This window comes from Lycium barbarum, chromosome 8 (genome assembly GCF_019175385.1).
Source record: "Lycium barbarum isolate Lr01 chromosome 8, ASM1917538v2, whole genome shotgun sequence".
In the NCBI taxonomy this organism is placed as follows: Eukaryota; Viridiplantae; Streptophyta; class Magnoliopsida; order Solanales; family Solanaceae; genus Lycium; species Lycium barbarum.
The window spans coordinates 120,213,524-120,235,256 of NC_083344.1; the positions used below are offsets into that span (position 1 = coordinate 120,213,524).

The following is a 21,733-nucleotide window of genomic DNA, read 5'->3' on the forward strand; positions in this document are numbered from 1 at the left end:
GCAGTAAAAAAAAAATCATCTCAGCACACTGAACACTATGAAAATTCAAAGTAGCAGTGAATGTAAAAAAAAAAAGAAAGAGTGGCAGCAAACTGAGCTGAGGCAAGTTAAAGTACTATAGTACTATATTAAAGTAGAACCAAAAGGAATGAGAGAATAGGGGAAATTTTCTTCGGTTCAAATGACATGTCGTTTGAGGGTCCTAAAAGACATGGTCTCTACTGGATGCACTCCAGCATATGTTAGAATAGCGGGGTAGTAATTTTACTTGTGCAACAACAGATTGGTTTAGAAATCACTACTTATATGCCTCATCAAGTATAGTATCTTAAGCAGTGATAATTTTTATCCGGATTAGATAGGCAAGTGCAGCAGTTTCATCAACGCATCAGCCAACTCAAATACATTTAGGAGATTTGGCATACTTAGCATATAGCATCGACCAAATTAAAATCTGAACTAATATATATAAACACACACAAATACTGATCTTTTAACAGGAGCAAAGAACTTTATATCTAGAAAACTTCAGAAACAGAATTAGCATGACTCAGTTTATAGAACTTTCGTAAAGCACATTCAAATATCAACAAATGTTGGAACTAAGACATGGACCTTGCAAAGAAAAGAAGTTTCAATTCATCCTTTTGCTTGGCAGCTTTTGAATTCGAGATAAAGTATGCAAATAATACTAGTCTTATGCCAATGCAACATCCAAACTTAAGTCAAAACATACTAAACACCAAGCTTACTGAACAATTTCTATGTTATTATAGACTTAGAACAACCACCATATCAGCATAAGCCAGCAAATTTGCAAAACTCCAGTTCAATACCGATCCCGTTCAAACTTAAGACAATCAATTATAACAGTATGAACTAGTAGGAAGCTTAAACTAACCCTTTAATATTGATCAAATTCCTTTTTAACAAACAGTCGCAGCAAGGTAAGCTAGAGGAAAGCTACAACTAACCAAACAGCAACTATCATCTAACATTACCTAAATCTCAAACTGTCCATCTTGTTTTATCCAGACTATCACCTATCGTTTCGGGTAGAATTCAAGAGACAACGCTAAACTCTAAAACCAGTTTCAGCCCAACACTTCAAATTCGAAAAAAAGATCAAATTCAGCAAATGTGCATCATACTCGACATATTGCATTCATATTCACAGAATTGTATCGAGCGAAAGGAAGCAGCCAAATTGCAAGCAATACATATTATACTACATGGGAAATCATCTTAACGATGACGAACAATAAGAACCGTAATAAAGATAGGGATTTTGTATGGCAACAGAACCAAAGATCACTAAAACAGGACAAAACTAATCACACAAGGAACATAAGATTAAATACTCTAAATAACGGGACAGAACTGAAATTGACTTAATTCATCTGTTTGAACAAAGATATTCAGAGAAGAAAATTATACTAAAAGTGAACTACAAAATCAGTAACCTAACTTGCGACATGAAAAAAAAACTAGATTAAACTAAAACTAATCATATAATCCTACATTGAACTGGAAAGAAGAGAAAGAAGAGTTACCGACCTTTTGTTGGTACAGTGAATGGGGGTCGTCGAGGTCGTCGAATCTACACTCTCATTACGAATAGACCCGAACCTTGAGCCAACTGAGTTCGAAGGACAGTATTGAGGGTTTTGCAAACTAAAGTTTTGTATTCTTTTTTTTTTTGATGAATTGAATCGAACATTAAGAGCAGAGGGTAGGGATTCGTATCTTCCCGAACGGATTCAAGTCCCAAATCAAAATGGGACAGAAAAATTATGTAAGAGAAAATATTCAAGAAACAAATGAAGTAATTTTCCGATCGTATAAAATTTAGGGGATAAGTTAAAGATCACCAAAAATCCCACGGAAAAGATCTCCGAGTTTTTACGTATTCGAATTCGGAAAGATAACAAAGCTAACGACATAAAATGTTTGGTATTTCAATTGATGTCAAGAAACTATGGGATTTTCGGGTCCATCTCCACCTCCTCTTTTTTACCCTTCAAGAACAAACATTTATAGGGTTTAAAAGGAGGGAAAGATGAGTGTATGAGAGAGGAGTGATGTCGGATGAGTGAGTGGAGGGGAGCGTGTGTGGGGAAAAGGGAAGAGGAGCGGCGGCAGTGGGGTGAGTGAGACGAGGGAGATGAGGCGGAAAAGAAGGAGAAAAGAAAGAAAGAGAGATGAGGGTCAAGAAGGAGAGGGAGGCGGAAAATGGGATTAGGTTTAGGGTAAAGGAGAAGAGGAAAAGAAGTGGACCGGGTCGGGTGAAATATGGGCTGGGCTGAAATTAAAATGGTAGTGGGCTGGTCCGTTTAATTTAAATATGGGCTGATATAAATGTGGGTTGGGTATTAAAATGTGGGGTGATTATTTGGGTAGGGAAATGATATTATATTTGTATTTTGGGCCATTAATTTGGCTGAAAAATATTGGTCCTTCCTCCGCTATTTAATTATATTTGTTTTGGGATTCTAACTGGTATAATATATATTATGTAATTAATAATTAATATGTAGAAGAAAAAATAAAGATTTTGCAAAGTGTTGTCTTGTAATTAATTTAACGATTCCAAACCCGAAAATGAAACGATGACTAACCGTTTAAAATCTGTGATAAAGTAATACTTATAATGTTAAAAAAAATAAAAGTAGCGAAAATAATAGTAGTGAAAATAAAGTATTTAGCTCGTCAGTAAATTTAGAAACCCGGGTAAATTAAATAGGAGAGGGACAAAATTGGGTGTCAACAGTCCCTGAATTTCCTGTGTTGAATCCCTTAATGTATCACCAGTAGAATTAACCTCGTTCACACCAACATCTCCCACTAGGCCCTAAAATGGAAAGGAAAAAATCAATAAATTTAGTAATGAACAAGCATTACACAATCTGCTCATATGTGTATATAAGACTTTCAAGTATTTGTATACTGGACTGAGATATGAATACAGTCGTTTAAATTGTTTCAGTCAAATATAAGGTGTTATATTTATGAATACAGTCTGTTAAATATGAATACAATCACTTAACTGTATCATAAAAAAGGAAGTATAAAGATAAGTTTAAACATAAATACAATGCTATGTTTATGAATACAGTCTGTTAAAATATGAATGCAATCACTTAACTGTATCATAAAAATGAAAGTCTGAATATAATTGAAAACATGCATACATGTTTGGATACAGTGGAGTATTTTGGATATAGTCAAGTATTTTTGATACAAAAAAAGATACAGTCAAGTATTTTGGATACAGAAATAGACTGATACATGCAACTCATCAGATACCTCTGTTGGAAAATGAGTCGTATAACTCCCGTTTTGTATCGGTGATTTATTGTGTATTCCATTATCATGTTGCTGAATTGTAGATTCTCTGGCAGCACCCTTAAAGAAAAAAAAGATCATATATGTAAAAATTATTTCAATTGAAAATATTCAAAAAAAATTTATTTTACCTTTTCAGAATCCTTATTCCCTTTAATTGCTTCAATAGCTTGAAGAATCATTGTCAAGTTGTCATTGATCAATTTGTGCAAATCATTGAACTCATCCTTCACCTAAAAATATTAAAGAAAATCAAATATAAGAGAGACACATTAACTCCTTGAACTCATCCTTCAACTAAAAGCTATAAATTACACTCATCGACTTCTTAAATTCATCAATTTCTTACCTCATGAGACACAACTCGTCTTGTTTGGTAGATGTCGGGAACTGGACAGATGGGGTATTTACATGCACTTTTTCATTCCCAATTGGAGAAGCCGACTTTCTTGTTTGTACAATAAGCGTCTTTCTACGGGGAGCAATGTTGGAAATTGGATCGGGTTGCAGATCTGCTTTCTTTGATGACGAAGTCCCAACAGACATCTGCCTACGTTTCTTAGACGGTGGAGATTCTGATTGAACAACTACCTTTTGATGTGTGTCGTTATGGGGTGGTGTAGAAGCTAAATCATCATTATCAAGGACGGGGGCAGTGGTACTTTCTGGTACACCATTGACAGGTGAGGGCAATTGAAGACAAACAAGCTCATTGACCCTCGGGACTATGTTGGTAAAAATACGCATTTCCTAATCACCATTTTTATACTGTCAGAACTTGTATCAAAATACAAAATATAAGTAGTTTTTAGAATTTGTCAAGTATACAATAATGTCAAGTATACAGTGTATGAATTATATGCTACAGTCAAAATGCCAGTGTATACAAGAATTGTAGTGCAGATTTATGAATACAACAAGAAAAGCAACATAGACTACAATGAAATATAAAGTTGATACACTGTGTCTTTGACTGCATTGTATCAAAATAATATCAGAAACAATGTATCAAGTATATACTATAGTCAAAATGATATTGTATCAAAGAATTGTATTGCATATTTATGAATACATCAAAAAAATGCAACATAGACTACAGTGAAGTATAAAGTTGATACACTGTGTCTTTGACTGCATTGTATCAAAATAAATGTCAAAAACAATAGTTCCACATTTATGATTATAACAAGAAAATATAATACATTTGTCAAAATATAAAATAAAGAAACAATAAAAATTTAAATACATGAAGGAAACTTATATAACAATGTTGAGTACAACATTTTACCGGGGTGTTATCTTCTTTAAACATGCCGTCCATCAGTTCCTTAAAGCTTGGTTGACTTTCAATGGTCATCCAATTCAGCATTCTGGGAATGTTGTTGCCCGTCTTGACTACAAGAGTGGCGTCAACGAATGAACAACACTCATAAAGCCAAACTTGCATAGCAAGTGGCATTCCATGGAGCCTATAAATTTTTTTCTCAAAAGTCATCTTGTGAGTCATACTTTTAATCAACTCATTGAATGCTTTCTTACCCCATGGGTAATCCACGTATCTTCCAGACTCTACCAAATCAAAGTGTAGCCTTGGTATTTTTACTGCATTCTTCTCATTGGACAAGATATAGGTATGAATGAAATAGAGGACAACAATCTTAACGGCATCAGCATCATTGAGGCCCCAATTTTTATCTGTGAAGCATTCAATCAAATCTGCCTTTGAGGGAATTTTCTTAGAACCACCAAAATATGTCTCCAAAATCCTGTTTCTACCCTTGCAGTTAACTTTAAAAGCATCTTCATCACCAACACACTTCAAACCAGTTATTATTGCAAATTCTCTAATAGAAAACCGCAATTCATTACCATTTATATCAATCAAAAAAGCATCAGGAGTACTTTCAATAAGTTCTCTCACCATGCAGCACCTCAATATTTGTGCTTGAACATAACAGTGTTGCATTTGGGTGAATACACCAAAGCAAGTTTCCCCAAATATTTTGTGCTGCTTATCAGTTAGTTTGTCCTTGAGATCTTTAAATACTTCAACATTGGTGTTACAACTCATGTGCACCGAATGAGTAGGAGGATCTTTCAGAAAAAACCTACTCTGCATTATTCAATTCAACAACAGTCAAAAACTCAGTATGCAGCAATGACAAATTTAAATACACTACAGGCAACAAAAAAATTATTCTAATTGTATCCAAAAAGAAAAATAATATATCTATTTAACTATACTACAGTCAACAAAATACAAATTCATTCTAATTGTATCCAAAGAAACAATGTATCTAATGAACAATAGTTATGTACACATTGCATTTTGTGTATACATAGTATTCAATTCTACAAATTGTATTCAATACCTTACCAAGACAAATGACAAATTGTAGTCAATTCTACAAAAATGTATTCACAAGTAGACTGATATACATATTAAATATAGAATATATACACAATATATATTGTATTCAACACTAAAATGTGCAATCACAAAGTGTATCAAAATTTAAAACTAATAACAAATAAACATTGTATTCATAAATATGAAATAAATACAGTACCTCCCCTGCTTTTGAAGGAACATCTTCAACAACATTTTTTCCCTTGCTAACTGAAGAAACATCGATAACTTTTCTCCGCTTTTCAATACTTAGTAGGGATGCTTCAGATATCGATGAATCAACGACATCTTTTCGTTTGGTAGATTTTGAACCTTCATCTCCCATTGTTTCCATACTTACCGGGTCATGGCGCCTTTTAATACTACTCTCAGCATCCATTCTAGCAACAGAGCCTGCAATTTCTTCATCATTTTGAGTGATACACAAATTAAAAGATGGACCATCATCATAATGGTGCAGATAATTGGGTATACCTCTAGTAACTCAGCATGGAGTGCTTTTGTCCGCCATTACACCAAAAAATCAAAGCACAATGCAGTAGAAACCCTAACAATGGCGAAAACCTTAACAATGGCGTAAAATCAAAAAATTGGAAGAATATATTTAAAAAAATAAACACAAAAACTTCTAAATAACTTACATAGAAATGCGCAGCAAGAATTTAGGTAATGGAATCAGTGGAGGATCGTGTATAGATATAATGGAGAAAAAATCGGAAGAGATTGAGAGACAATGAGAGAGAAAATGGGTTGATCATGGGAAAAATATGGATACAAGCCTTATGTTGCGGTTGGTTTTTAATTTTAACCGTGTTTAAATGTTTTAGTTATGTACGGTAATTGATATACACCTTTTAGTTATGAAATGTCATTAATTTAAAGTATAGCTACTAGATATAAATAAGGCCTAATGTTGTCTACACCATGTAGATTTCCCAAGAAGTTATCCTGGATTTTACATATAGGACAGCTTGAATTTAGAGAATGTTCTTCCTCATGTAATTGTCAGATAAATCTATCTAATGCAAGCACCAAAGGGATCAACCTATTTGGAGCATCACCAATGATGGATCCTTTTCATGCAAATTTGTTTGGCAGTTACTGAACAAACTAGAAACTTTGCCATCTCAGCTAGCAGAATCTTGCACAAGGGTCTTCATTTAAGATCTTCTTTATGTTGAGATCGGCCAAATAACGGAGTACCTACTGATGATATATCTTGAACATTTGGTTTTATTGGCCCATCTGTGTAGTGGCGGAGCCAGGATTTTTAGTAAGGAGGTTAAAAAATATAAAGAAGTAAACACACGAAGAAGTAAAGTGAGTTCAACATCTACTACATAACATAATAACCTTGTATATACAGTGCAATAATTCGTCGAAGGGGGTCCGGATGAACCTCCTTGCCCCTTACTGGCTCCGCCCCTGCCTATTCATATTGCAGATCTCCGAAACCAGAACCCAGAAACAATTGAGATTTCAGCATATATTTCTAGACAAATCTATTTGGTGGCATATGTGGAATGAGAAACACTACTGAACTGACACTACTACCTTTTAGATTGTGGCTGACCAAACCAAATGATGAAGTTCACTCCTTTATCCACTGCCTCCCCAGTGTATTATTTTGTTGATATTCTTTCTTAGCTCAGTCCATATATCAAGCCACTAATTTTGCATTAACTGCAAGTATGCTCCCCTTTATATGCTCCGATCCTTACTTATAGTGGGAGAATCATTTCCCTTTATATGCTCCGATCCTTACTTATAGTGGGAGAATCATTTCCTTTTATCCCGACTGCTATCAATAGTCATAATATTCGATGGAGTTTATATTGTGTGGCATCCTAGAACAAAATATTAATTGAAATTTATCAACTTCATTGTATGATTTATTTTGAAGCATAAATGTCCTTTTCTGGTCTGCGCCTCAGTATACACAAGGAATAAGTAAACTTTTGTGTCTTCTGATACGAAAAAGTAGAGCTAGGGAAGATCATAACATTCTATATCAAACGACATAAGTTCAGTTTTAATAGAAAAGATAACTCGGTTATACTATCATGCATATGCTACTCCTGATCAACAGGAAGTAGCAAATCTGTACAAGTTCTCTTCAAGAAGAAACATTGCAACATAAAAAGGAGAACAAAAGGTGAAGACCAATTATGTGTCCTTCCTTTCTCTCAATATTTTACTTCATCTCTCGGCTTTATCCATACTCCAGGCATCAAGAGTCTCAATTGTGACAGTTTCAGTGCCATTGTTGAAAGCAAATAAATGTGCTTCATCATGAATGGCTAATGTTGGATAAACCCTTGATGTAATGCATGTTTTCCCACCAGCACCAAAACTTTCTACTACTGAGTGATCAATCTGCAAAAAGGAGAAAAAGGGTCATCTAGATGTCAATGCCACACAAGGAAAGAAAAAAAAAAGAAAGAAAGGGAATGCTCACCAAACTCCTTAGAGACAATTTTTTGTCTGATAAATCTACATCAACATAGCCTGCAAATGATGGTTTATACATTTTCTTGTTATCCCGGAGGGTTGACCTGTTGCCAAAAAATAAAAAATAGAATGACAAGGTAAGCCAATTGCATAAGCATAAAGGTAACAACACTTTTAATTTTCATAATCATTCGATATCAGAATCCACTGGTCTAACCAATTTGAATTTGCACTGCATAAGACGCATTATAGAGGAGGAAGCGGTCCCTCTCAAGATACTTTCTAGTCGGGTAGTTCGAATCCAAGACCTCTTTGGTTAAGGGTGGATTTATCTCACAAACCTTGGTGATAAAAAAAGAGTGAGAAAACAAACCTTGACGCATCAGAGCACATGAGAACCTTGTATTTATCTTGGGCCTTGAACACTCTGAAGAATACAGGTGTGTACTCTTCCAAGTTTTTAGAAGATAATGTTAGAAGCCCAAATGGCCCAAGTCCACCTTGAACTGTTGAACCCCTAATGGCACATACATCTTGGGCATAAAGATCAACCCAACTAGGATCAAATTCTTCTGCATTTTCCAAGCTTGAAAAGGAAAATGTAACTTCAACATCAGCCTGCCATTAACACCAAAAAATTAGCCCTAACTTTGTCCTGTCACAATGACTTCATACCAAAAATGCATTTCTGCATTCACATAAATTCGGGAAAGAGCCACATGCCAAGATGAATGATTAGGATGTTCTGACGTAAGTTTCAGTGGCTAGTTTTACGACTCGAACCTGTAACCTGTAGTTCACGATAATTTCATACAAAGAGATACAATTATTCTGTAAACCAAAAAAAAAAAAAAAAGTCAAACCTGTGCAGGTGTGATTCCTTTAACTTCAACCTTTTCTCCCTTGTCCAATTTGTGATTTCTTAGCTCGATCTTTTGCTTTCTCAGGGTTTCCAATTCTTCAACAGGCCATTGAACCAATTGTTTGCCACTAGGATCAAGCCACAACTTGCGAGGAATAGTCTGAATTCCAGCCCATCCTTTCTTGATAGAATCATCTGGTGAAGCATCTGATTCATTGGCCCATCCCCACAAAACTCTTCGATTCTTGCTAGGATCATAGAAAGTCTTCGATGCATAAAAATTACCATAGTCCAGTCTCAAGCCCTTCCATCCATCAATCAATGTATCGTCCGGAATGTACCTATCTTTTTCTGTGTCATAGGTACCAATTGTATAGTACTCAAACCTAGTAACATCAAGACTAACTTTAAGAACATGTTTAATGTTGTCACCATCAGATGATGTGTCCAAACCATCTGTATGCTTCAATGACACTGGAAAAAAATCAGGACATTCCCAATTTCCAGTATGGGCAGATGTATGAAGTGGATGTTGGGCTTTGGTCCATTTCATAAAGTCCCTACTCCTATACAATAATGCTACTCCTCTATGCCTTCTAGCACTGCCAACCACAATTCTCCACTGCCCATCTTGGCCCAACCAAGCTGTTGTTGGGTCACGAAATTGGGTTTTGTTGATGCTATTGTCAGCGACTACTAACGGGTTGTTATCGGGCTTGATCCACTTACGGAGAAATGGGTCGGACAAGTCAGCGGGTATGGCATAGTTTTGCACTTGGGTATTGTTGGCATCCACAATTCCAGTGTAGAGGATAACGGGCTTGGGCTTGTTACCTGGAAGAATAGTGACTGACCCGGACCATGTTCCATATTTGTCAAACACTTTGGATGGGTAGATTGCGGGCTTTAGGCGGATCCAATTAATCAGATCTATGGATATTGAATGAGCCCAAACAATGTTGCCCCATACTGCACCTTTTGGATTGTACTGGTAGAATAAATGATAGACTCCATTATAATACATTGGACCTAACCAAAAAAAAAAAAAAAAAGATTTAACGTAAGTGAATTGCCATTTTTAGCTAAAATTAAGTGAAAAAAATATTACATGTATAAGTCTTGGTCTTACCGTTAGGATCTAATGTTTGTTGTTCAGAAGTGTCCAGCCAAGAGCACATAAAAAGAAATTAAATGAAACGATTAGTAAAAGTACATGTCAATGCAATTGGAAAAAAGTCTAAGTAAGAAAAATAGAATCAAATATTCAGATCAAATCTCAAAAATAACAAACATTTAAACCAATGACAGAGCTGAATTAGTAAGTTGAACTGATGTTTTATTCAAAGATTTTCTTATGAGGATTATTGACAACATTTTTTCAAACTCTGTTACACTTGTCTCACTTCATTTCTTTTAACAGATTATACATACAAATATTAAAAATAATACACGATTAAAAAAATTGAATAATACTGTAAAAGCTACCATTTAGCAATCAGTAAAATGACACAATCACAACAGTGGTAAGATAAAAAATTATGTCACTATCTATATATCTTATTATGCAGGTAAAAGCACATAGTTTAGAGTTTTGGGAAGCAGATTTTACTGTCACTGAACAGATATTCAGTCATACAAATATCGAGGTAATGCAAAAACAAAATATTAGTAGTCTTTTTAAGCATTATTAACAGAGAAATTTACTGTAGTTTCTAAGAAATCATGCATGCCTCAATATGTGAGTTCAAATAGCTAACAGATACTCTTTTGACAAACCCGCGGGCGTATGTAGTTTATATTTATCGAGTTAATTGAATCTACTATTTTTTTATACAGATTAAATTTGGAAATCATAATAACTTTAAATATTAGACTATTAAGTTTATATGTTGGATTGGTCTTTGAATAAACCTCAGGCTCTTCTCGAGAAGAATATAGAGTGAACAAATTAAAGATGTAAACTTTGTAATATTGTAAATTAATATTCCTTTAATTTAATTACATAACATGGTGAAAAATTCTCACAAGTTGCAATCACTACTCCATATATCTCAGTAAAGTTGGGTTTCAAACGAGAAATACTGGTAAAAATAAAATAAAAGAAGAAGAGGACAGGTAATTAAGCCTTCTTCCCAACATTAGTTGTCCATATTAAAATAATTAATGTCTTCTTAATTTTCTATACAATATTTGTTTTAGTATGGAAAATAACTTTTTTGCTAAAACAACATTTAAAACGGATTGAATGTAATAATAAGTTTTTGGATAAGATATCATGCGTTTTTTTTCCTGTTTATAATTTCCCTGTTCCTTTTTACTTGTTCCTTATATTTAAAATAAACTTTTTTACTTATCCAATTTTGTAAATTAAAAGAGATTTATTATTTTCTGTAAATATTACCCTTATTATTAAGTAATTTAACAAATCAAAATTCAATATTACCCTTATTATTAAGTAATTTAACAAATCAAACTCCTAATAAATACGTAGTCTCTCAAGGAGTATCAAGTCAATAAATGCCAAGAAAGGAAGAACGAGTAGTTTTAAGGCAGGGTAAATAGTACTTTGACCACCACAATGATAACGTACATATTATTAATAACAATGATAAGAACAATAACAACAGCAATTACTACAATTGACATGGTTTTTAAGTTCTGTGTATTATTTAAGGTTTTTAACTGGTACTCTCTCCGTCCCATAATAAGTGTCACCTTAGCAAAAAACACAGATATTAAGAAACCAATAATATAATGTGAAGTTTACCAAATTATTCCTATATAATAAAAATAAATTATTTTTTCCTCCTGATTAGAGCATGCACAAGTAGTAAACCTTTTGACATTAGGAATCCAACAATATCAAGTTTCTATGTGGCTTCTCCAATCATCATTTAGATATTACTTTAACTTGTCACTTTTTGTATAAGGGTAGAATTGAAAAAAACTAGTCAATTTGTGTCTCGATTTCCTAAGGTGACACTTATTATGGAACGGAGGGAGTATTTTTTTTTTCCAAAGAAGGCATATATATATCATTAATTCCTCATTTATAATAAAGAGATAATGATAATTTATTCAAAATAAGGAACATCTCAAATGCCTCATGGGTGATCTCCTCTATAATGCAGTGGTCACACAAAAAATAAGACGAGGAAGAAGATATATAGAAGAGAACTAAAATCGTAAGACATCACATAGATGAACATATCTACACATAGAGTGGCGGAAACAACCTATAATAAGGAGTGTCATTAAAATGTTTCAAATAATATTTTTTAGAAAAATAGATTAGAATAAGTTTATGGGTTTATAGTAACTGATTTCACAGTCAAATCTTCATAAATATAATTAGTAAATATCTTAATACATATAGAAGATTTGAGAAAAAATTACTGGTTTATACACAATCATCAAAACATACAATAATACAAAATAAATATCAATCTTTTGAGATACAAAATAAAACCTTCAACAACCAAGTAGTCCCAATCACAAACACATTTGTGAGACGAACAATTATAACAATAAACAGACATAAAATTCTGCATACGTCACTGTATATATATATTCGTATACAAAATTCTGTGTACATCATAGTACACGAACACAATGAGAGATTAGAGAGGAAAGACATACCATTGATCCAGTGCCTAGGAGGTTGAAAATGATAACCAGTTCTATGAATCTTTCTCACATTAACAGCACCTAATGATTGTAACTTCATAAAAACTTCATGTGAAGCGTTAACCCCATTGTTGCACGAAAATACCACAAAAAACGTCAATAAAATTGACAAGGTCCAAAGTGAACACTTCCTCAGAAACTTCATTTTGACTGACAATTTTTCTTAGAGAGAAAGAGAATGTGGATAAAGTTGAAAGGGCGTGAAGAGTATTTATAGTGAAACAATAGACATATAGTCTAACCAAATATGGAAAAACAAAATAAGACTGAGATTGTTATAATTTGAGTTAGGAATGAAAAATCAATCACGGATTTATCCATAAAGTGGATAGGGGTTATTTTTGGATACTTTCATTAAAAGGTGGCATCTGTTTTGGGTAAATTCAATAGCCAGATTTTTCTCCCGCAATCCCTTTTTTTTTTTTTTTTCACTTCTCATTTTAAAAAAAAAGAAAAAGAAAAAGAAAAAAAAAGGGATCTTTTGGACTCATTTTAGATCTCCAAATTAAAGTCCAATCTTTTATATGGTAAAAACAATATCTGAATCGTATATCTATATCACATCGTATTAATTTATCATAATTAAGTAACTTAGATGTTAATATTTAGTTAACTCATTCTTGATTCTGATCCTTTTTATTTTGTCGCTTTAACTAAATGTTTTTTATCTAAAACATTTGTCGATTTAACAAACTGAGAAATCACTAGTTATTTCTTTCTAAATCGCTTTTACGCAAGAAGGCATATAGTCACAAATTACTCATGTAAGAGACAAATAGAAAACTTAAAATAAATAAAATCAGATAAGCTTTATCGTTTGAAACCTCCATGCAAACATTAAAGTTATTAGGTATCACGACTCATGAAAAATTTGACTTAACTTATTTTGTTATTTCTTGACGTTTCTCTTTCTGGTGAAAGATCTTATTAGGTTCCTCACAATATCCTATTATATATATATTAAAAATGTGATTAATAACTCTTATTAGAAAATAATTTATGAAAATCCTTTTAGAGAGAGCGCTTTATTGTTTGGTGCCGAATGAGGATATGCATTAAAAAAAAAAAGGATGATCTAGTATTTTTATTTTCCAAAAAAAAGTATCTTGGAAATTGTGCAATGCTTAAATTTGGTCAAATACTTCTTATAATTAATGTTGTTAAATGGAGTAATTTAGTACTGTAAACCGGAGGAGTAATTCGATTTTGCTATTTTTGCGACATGCATTGATTATTGAGACTCCAGCAGATGTTGTTGCCACATAATATTTCTTTATGTAATAACTGAGATTTTAAAGCTGAAACACTTTTGTTATCAATTTTACGTGGCACAAGTTGATTTGCAAAGCAATCAAATATTCATTTTACGTTATTATTACTACCATCGCATTAGCAAATTTAAATAATTTAGAGGGCTTAATTCTCTAATTCACTTCCCGAATTCTTAGGTTTCATCAAATTAAGGAGTGATAAGTGAATGTCTAACTGCAAAGTTTCAGATTAAAATAATTCAATTTGATTTGTTTGTAGACATATTTAACCCACTCCATGTAAACGTGCCTCTTCTCCAACTTTTTAAACTTATAGCTGAAATGGCTACAAATTTTAACAAAGCAAATAAGTAAGGAAAAGTTCGATTCAATTTTCACTTCACCCATTATTAAAAGAAAATCACCTATTTGATCCATATATATAAAAAAGTCGAGTTCATATATTGGGAAGTGCGTTCCAAATACAATAAAAACAAATAAACGAGACACTTCTTTAATAGATGTTATGATCGCGTAAAATTTGATACACATATAACATTGTACATATCAAAACTAAAAATTCTGTGGTTATCCTTGCATGTAAGGAAATAAGTTTTTCTTTGAATTCCCGGAAAGGAAATCCTCAATGTCTTTATTGACTCCAAATCTCCAATTATAGTACCAAAAGTTCGATAGGGATATTTTTTTATAATTCAAAACAAATTGTTCATAAAAATATAAATAAATAAAAACTCAAAGGGTTAAAAGATAAAATAAAAATAAAAAACTAGTATATTTCAAGAGCTTTCTCATTTTTAGCAGTTTCTTGTACTTCGATTATCTTATTTATTTATTGTAGGCATTGCTCTTTTTTTTTTTTTTTTGACTGTTTTATCATGATTTTTTCGCTTTTGTTATTTTCATTCTCATACTGCGTTGAATTGTTTGTCCTTATTTGACCTTTTTTTGTCATGCTTTCTCTTGAGCTGAGGGTCTTTTGGAAATAATCTCCCTATCTTCCAAGGTAGAGGTAAGATCTGCGTACCCTTTACCCCGCCAAACACTACATTGTGGGATTTCATTAGATATGTTGTTGTTTTCATTTTTTGGGTAAGTCTATCTCTTTTAATTATGATTCCAATGATTGTAATTTTGGAGATTCTGCATATTGATTCCATATTTCTTACTAAAATCAATGGAGTAGTGGCTAGTAAAATATTTTCTTTTTCCAGACTATAACGATAGTGCATGCACTGTCATTTCTTTCCAACAAACAGTAATGACTAAACTTTACAAACTCTCCTAAAATGCAACTTTGGATTTTCTATTTGTATCTAATTCTTTAATCAAATGATAATAGATATCACACCCAGTGGCGGACCTAGGATTTTTACCAAGTGGGTTAAATATATAAGAAATATATAAATAACACTGTATGTACATATATATTTTTTTAAAATAGATATATATACAGTGTTATTTTTTAACGAAGTGGGTTCATATAAACCCACTTGAAACCACATCGGACCGCCCCTTCACACCATGTAATAAAATCATAAAGAATAATGATAGCAGTATAGCACCACTACTAGAATATATAGAAAATAGATTGCATGCTACGCTGACAATTTGACATACTATATTTTAGCTCGGTTGGCCAAACTTTTGAAAGGTAAAAGTTGTTTTGTTTAAAATATATATATATATATATATATATATATATATATATATATTAGAAAGTCAAGGTGTTCAACGGAGGTTTTGTTGAAGACATTAAAGGGTTTTGAATGTTGATATTGTTTACTGAAGTCGAAAAAATACTTTATCCTGAAAATAAGCAATTTTGGTATTTTTACGAGAAGATTATTACTAAATACTAATATCAAAATTCAATTACCAGACTAGAATTAGTAATTACTTTCTTTCCATAATTTGACACTTAAAACAATTTTTTAAAAGAGTCAATTCGAGAAAATGGCTAATAAATACCAAGACACAAAATTAGCATAAGTTAGCCATGCTTTAAGAAATTGGCAAACAATGAACATTTCACACGTTTTAGGCTATTAAAAATTGTACCACATGACTCATAACTCAGCTTGTACATATAGTTTGTTTCTCATTTTCTCTCCACAATTTTTCTCCCCTCTCTATCTTTTCTCCTAAAATTTGTCCATCTGAACGGTAAATCTCTCAAAAATTCCTACATTGTTATCTCTAACCATATCTTCAATTGTGTACTAACTTAATTCCCCAAAAAAGACTATGGTTTGTCCAGGATTTTAGGATGCATTGCTGCAACAATTTTGAGTATTTTTAGTGATTCTTACAGCTAGTTCGATGGCAAAGAAGTGTTCGAAGAAGTTGTCAAGAATTCCTCTATACCTTGGGTTAATGATTCTGATTTTGAAAAATCAGTATCTACGGGTTCAATTTCACCACATTCAAGGTCTACATGATATGAACTTCGAAGCAAAAAAGGGAGAAATTAAATTGCACAAACTCAAGCAAAAGGGAAAAAAATTACAATATGCCAGTAGGGCTGTGCATTATCGGATTAAACTGAAAAATCAAACCAAACCAACCAAAATTTTAATTTTTGATTTTTTGGTTTATTTTATGAGTTAGGAAAACAAAAACCAAAAAATCGAATTATTATATGTAAAACTTATTATTGTTATTATTTAACATACCATTTAAGAGATCTGAGTTTGATTGTTTTACCTCTTTCAACATTTCTTACTTTAGTGGCCTATTTGAATTAGAAAATAAAACGACTCAATTTCAATCTTTAGCTTATGGACATGTATTTATATAGTTTTAAATAGTGTGTTTTTAAGAGTTGACCCGTGATTTGTAGTATAGAACATATTTAAGAGATTTTGGCGTGATTATTTTTCATTCTCTATAGTATTTATTCTTTTCCGTCATTCAAATATAACTGTTCCATTATGTTAATTATCTTATATGACGCAACCGAATAACCCAATTGAAAAAAAAAATGAACCGAAATGAGAAAAACCAAACCAAACCAAATTTATTTTTGGTTCGGATTGGATTATACTTTTTAAAAACCGAACAATATAAAACCGAAGACCCTATTAAGGATCAAACAATGAGGCGATAAATCTTAAATAGTCAATCTCAAGCATTTCTCTTAATTTCAGATCTGTGAGTCTCAATAAGAATTTTGGATTGAGATCAAAATTCAATTTTTTGTATAATTCTTTTGATGGTTACTCCCTCCGTCCATGTTTGTTTGTCTATATTTGATTAGAGACGCTTGACTTGAGACACTCTTAATAAGCAATAAATAAAATAAAAAATGAATTAGAGTACTTAGTAATAAGTGTAAAATAGGTATAAAATAGTAAATTATGTCTTGGGTTTTTAAACTATACAACTTACAAGTAAAAGTGGACATTTATTTTAGTATAGTGGATAAATAAAAGCGGACTGAGGGAGAGTATTATAAAAATTCATGCTTTTCTATAATTATTAAATTCAATTTAAATCAATTTACTACTTAAATTGTGATGGAAATTTCATAAGCATTGCTTAGAAAAAACATGAAATTTATGATTTATTTTTGAGAACTTATAGTTTATCTAATTCAACATTTACTTATGGGATGTAATTTACCTATTGAAGAGTTTTTCTATAATTTTTCTTATTTTGATTGGTGTAATTCCCTTATTGAAGATGTTATTTTACTTGTGCAAGTTTATTTTTTAATATACATAAAAGATGTAAGTTCCTTGGTGAAAATGTTAATTTTACTTCTGTTATTAATGAGTGTGATTCCTTGTTTAAATGCTAATTATATTCGTTTCTTGATTTTAGAGATGTAATTTTCATACTTACAAATAAAAACGGCCTATTAAGTTGACCCGAAAATTTAAAAGAGATGGACTCGGCCCAAATACATGTTATTAACAAGATGTACATTGAAGAAAATTGTGGCACTCGTCACCTTTAAATTTTAGATCAGCCTCTGGATGGGACAAAGTGAAACTATGGTTTCAAAGCCACGAAGAGAAAGGCGAAATAAAAATTCAGGAATGAACTAACAAATCGCCCATTTTTTTTTTTTTTTTTTTTGGGGAATATGAGTTCAATTTTACCTTTTCTGTTTGCCATTTTGTATATATGTTTGCAAGTAACAGCACTTGTTGTTTTCTAGTTCATAATGTGTATACTAGGCGTAAAGTTTTGTGCATACAATACATCGCGTCTGTTAAAGAGTAGAGTGTTTTTTAATGTATATTAAATGTGTAATGTCACTTCTATACACCGGCTAACTTTTTTATTTTTAAATGCTGTAGTTTTTATTTTTATTTTTCAATGCAATTAAGTTTTGAATGTGGGTGCACTTGAGTTTGTTGGTTTTTGATTTCAGTTTGATATGTATACATCGGCGGTTTGTTTGAGCAATTGGTTTTTAGGTGTGTTTTATACACAAATTGTGTAACAATATTTCTTGGACTAAATTTGGGTTTCATTATGCAGGAGTGGGATTAGTATGTCCCTTACTAAATTCCAAGTTCTGACTAGAGCTCACATATAAATGCGGACGTTGTGAATTCCTTAATATCAACACTTAACGAAGTTCAGGTTAATATGCTTAGGCAAACAACATTTGGGTATTTCCTTGATATGCTAGAAGGCCATGTCCAGAACCAATTGATACTCTGCAGAGTATTTTATTTGCCAAAATAGATGTGATTTTAGGGGGTGAAAAGATTGTGTTCCTACACTTTCGTATGCTGGATACAAATATGGCTAAAGACTGCAATTTTTTTATGGTTTAAACTGCTCTATAAAAAAGTGGTAAAAAATATGCCACTTATAAATGGAAAGTTGCATGTACACGTCAATTCCCCGCGAGAATTGCATATAAATACAGCCCACACATGTATATTGCAACCAGGTGGCCCCGTCATAACTTTGCTAATAGACAACCTAAAAATAATAGGTCAAGGTAAAAAATCAATTTTTTTCATATCACTAACGCAACTATTGTTATTGTTCCGTTTATTTTTAACCTTTCTTTGTTTATACAAATTAAAATCTACAATGATTTCTTCTTCCACATTTCCAAATAGCGGAAAATAAAATATTTAAAATAAAAAAAATGCTACAAGTTCGGGATTCGGCAGAAAAATCAACAAGGAAATTAAGACTTTATAGATAGATTGTTCGAGAAAAAGTAAGAAAAAACACAAAAAAATTCAATTTCAATTTTAACTACACATTTGCTGTACGTGTATAATGATGTATAACTTTGTATAACTTGTATATGAAATGTATAATAATGTATACCAAAAAAGTAAGAAAAAGAAGAACATAATCAAGTGTTAAACACAAGTTACACAACATTTACACTAGAAAATACTTCTATCCACAACCACACCTCAATTTTAACACCAAAATTGAGAGTGAGCATAATATCTTTTATAGTTATTCTTTATGTTCTTGTTGTGTCTGAAATCAGTCAAGATTTTCTTAAACACGAGAATCGAACCCGCATCTTCTCCTTGGCAAAGAGAAATTTTATCATTAGATCAGGTCCACATTTTTTTGTTCTTGATAAACAATCTCTAGCCCATAGCCCGACACATATCTTCGAAAACTTTAAAATAGTAACTCCACTGAACAGGTACAAAATTGCCATTTCAATACGTTCAATAATATACGATCCACCATAAAAATTATATTTATGTAGCCATATTTTTAATTTACATCCGCATAGGTTTTTTTTTCTTTTCGCAACAGTGTTTATACATAGATAGACAACATTCTACATTAACATTATACACTTAATGTAGACAATATATAAAAGTGTATAATAATGTATAAAAGGGTCATTTCTAGTAAAGTTAGAAATATGGGTCATTTTGGATAAATATTTTTTCCAAATAGACATAAAGAGTTATTTTTCCTTTCAATAATGCATGCATTAGGCATATATCGACATCAGGAAAAAAAATATGATATTCACAAAGGTGGGCGATGAAACAAACCAGATTCTCAATACGAATATGTATAATCACCAATAGTCAAATTACAACTACCACACTTAGACTATTGAATTACAATGGATTATACTGAGATAACAAGTAACTAAGGATAGAGACAAGAATGAGGATGAGAAGTTAGATTATGAGAAAGGGAATGAGAGAAACAGACAGTTTCTTCTACATAATACGCATAAACTATTTTATCTTACCCCTAGTATCTTTTAACCAATTACTAATTGGGCTGGATCCTGGGGCGGATCTACGTGTTGTCGAGGGTGTTCACCCGAACACGTGAACACCCTCGGCAAAAAATTACATTGTATATATAGGGTAAATTTTCTATGTTTATGTGCATATATTAACTTTTGAACACCCTCGGCAAAAAATTACAGTGTATATTTAGCTTCTTCTTTTTTCCGAACACCCTGAATGAAAATCCTGAATCCGCCACTGGCTGGATCCCAAACAAAACTCTCTAACATTTTACTCGGCCCAATATCTTCAACTGGATCAGTCTTATTTATCACTTTTAGCCCATTGGCCCTTATGTACAATGGCGGATCCAGGATTTTCACTCAGCGGGTTCGAAAAAAATAACAAAAGCTAAATATAAAAAATAATGTTGTTAATAGGAATCGAACCAATGCTAAAGACTATTTTGAAATCCCTAAACCACTTAAGCTAACCATTTGCATCTATTCAGGGTGTTCAAAAGTTAATATATGTACATAAACACAAAAAATTTACCCTACATATACACTGTAATTTTTTACCTCTAAATCCGCCCCTGCTTATGTAAAGTTTGGTTCATAACAGACGATGAGAGTTTTCTTTTATTAATTCTGACAGTAATAAGATTAGTTTTAAACCAACGTAAAGAAATTATGTGAACGCTTACCCTTCCCTAGGAAAGTATTAGTGATGAAATACCTTTAAACAAAAGGTAACTGGGTAAGGCAGTTGAACTAGATTGTGACATCACAATGAAAATTTTCAGATTTGAAACTTTTAGCTTTTCAAGATGAGTTTAGTAAAAGAAAAGTAGCAACTAAGGTTTGTGGGTTAAGGTTGAAATAACTTCTACATATTGTATAAACTATGGCCAGTTTTGATAGCATTTAAAAATATAGACCAATTTTAGTAGCATTATTATTACAGTTGTATTTGTCAGTAATTAATTTTTAAAAAAATATTGTCTAAAAGACTACTAATTAATAAGACCACTTCTCAAATATTGGTCACATACAAATATTAATGAGATCTATAATCTATGTGACGAGCTTTTAAAAAGTCAAAGATGCATATTTATCAAAAAGAAAAGCACTAATTTTAGAGAATAAAAGTGTTTGACCAAGTTTTTGATGAAGAAATTAATACTTTTAAAAAAAAAAATAATTACCACTAACTCATTAGTGGTTTATTTTATTAAATAAATAATAAGGCAACCTGTACAAACAAATAAAGACAAAACAGCGACCAAAGAGTAAACTTCACTTTCCTAAAGACATCGACCGACACACCTAAATCTCTCCCCCAAATTGACATCGAAGCTACCTATCTCTGTCGTCGTCGACTGAACTGAGATTGAGGTTCTGAGGTTACGTCGGAGCTGGTACTCAATATATATCAGAGTAGCTTCATCTTCAAAGGTAATACAACAATGAACAACTTCTTTGGTTTTGATTTCACTTTAGTCGCACCTAACAAG

General features: G+C 32.1%; 2 protein-coding genes across 2 annotated transcripts; both read right to left on the reverse strand.

Annotated features, from left to right (window-relative positions):
• Window positions 1-4,526: 4,526 nt before the first annotated feature.
• On the reverse strand, window positions 4,527-7,407 carry LOC132605362 (uncharacterized). Its single transcript, XM_060318533.1, has 3 exons — window positions 6,230-7,407; window positions 5,916-6,148; window positions 4,527-5,458 (listed from the first exon to the last, which is right to left on the reverse strand). Exons 2-3 carry the CDS (start codon window positions 6,132-6,134, stop codon window positions 4,553-4,555), a joined length of 1,125 nt encoding a protein of 374 aa, XP_060174516.1. The 5' UTR covers window positions 6,135-6,148; window positions 6,230-7,407; the 3' UTR covers window positions 4,527-4,552.
• A 329-nt stretch (window positions 7,408-7,736) lies between these two features.
• LOC132606957 (beta-fructofuranosidase, insoluble isoenzyme 1-like) lies at window positions 7,737-12,944 on the reverse strand. The gene is made up of 6 exons (XM_060320680.1): window positions 12,708-12,944; window positions 10,198-10,206; window positions 9,070-10,097; window positions 8,580-8,824; window positions 8,214-8,310; window positions 7,737-8,131 (listed from the first exon to the last, which is right to left on the reverse strand). The coding sequence occupies exons 1-6, from the start codon at window positions 12,898-12,900 to the stop codon at window positions 7,955-7,957; spliced, it is 1,749 nt and encodes a 582-aa protein (XP_060176663.1). The 5' UTR covers window positions 12,901-12,944; the 3' UTR covers window positions 7,737-7,954.
• Window positions 12,945-21,733: the final 8,789 nt, after the last annotated feature.

Excerpts from the sequence above, each read along its gene's own strand:
- LOC132606957 (XM_060320680.1), bottom strand. The coding sequence starts at position 12,900 with ATGAAGTTTCTGAGGAAGTGTTCACTTTGGACCTTGTCAATTTTATTG. Across the intron at positions 8,825-9,069 it reads AAGGAATCACACCTGCACAG|GCTGATGTTGAAGTTACATT; the intron begins GTTTGACTTTTT and ends TGTTAATGGCAG. Across the intron at positions 8,311-8,579 it reads ATGTGCTCTGATGCGTCAAG|GTCAACCCTCCGGGATAACA; the intron begins GTTTGTTTTCTC and ends TTTTGGCAACAG.
- LOC132605362 (XM_060318533.1), bottom strand. The coding sequence starts at position 6,134 with ATGGATGCTGAGAGTAGTATTAAAAGGCGCCATGACCCGGTAAGTATG. Across the intron at positions 5,459-5,915 it reads TTCCTTCAAAAGCAGGGGAG|AGTAGGTTTTTTCTGAAAGA; the intron begins GTACTGTATTTA and ends TGAATAATGCAG.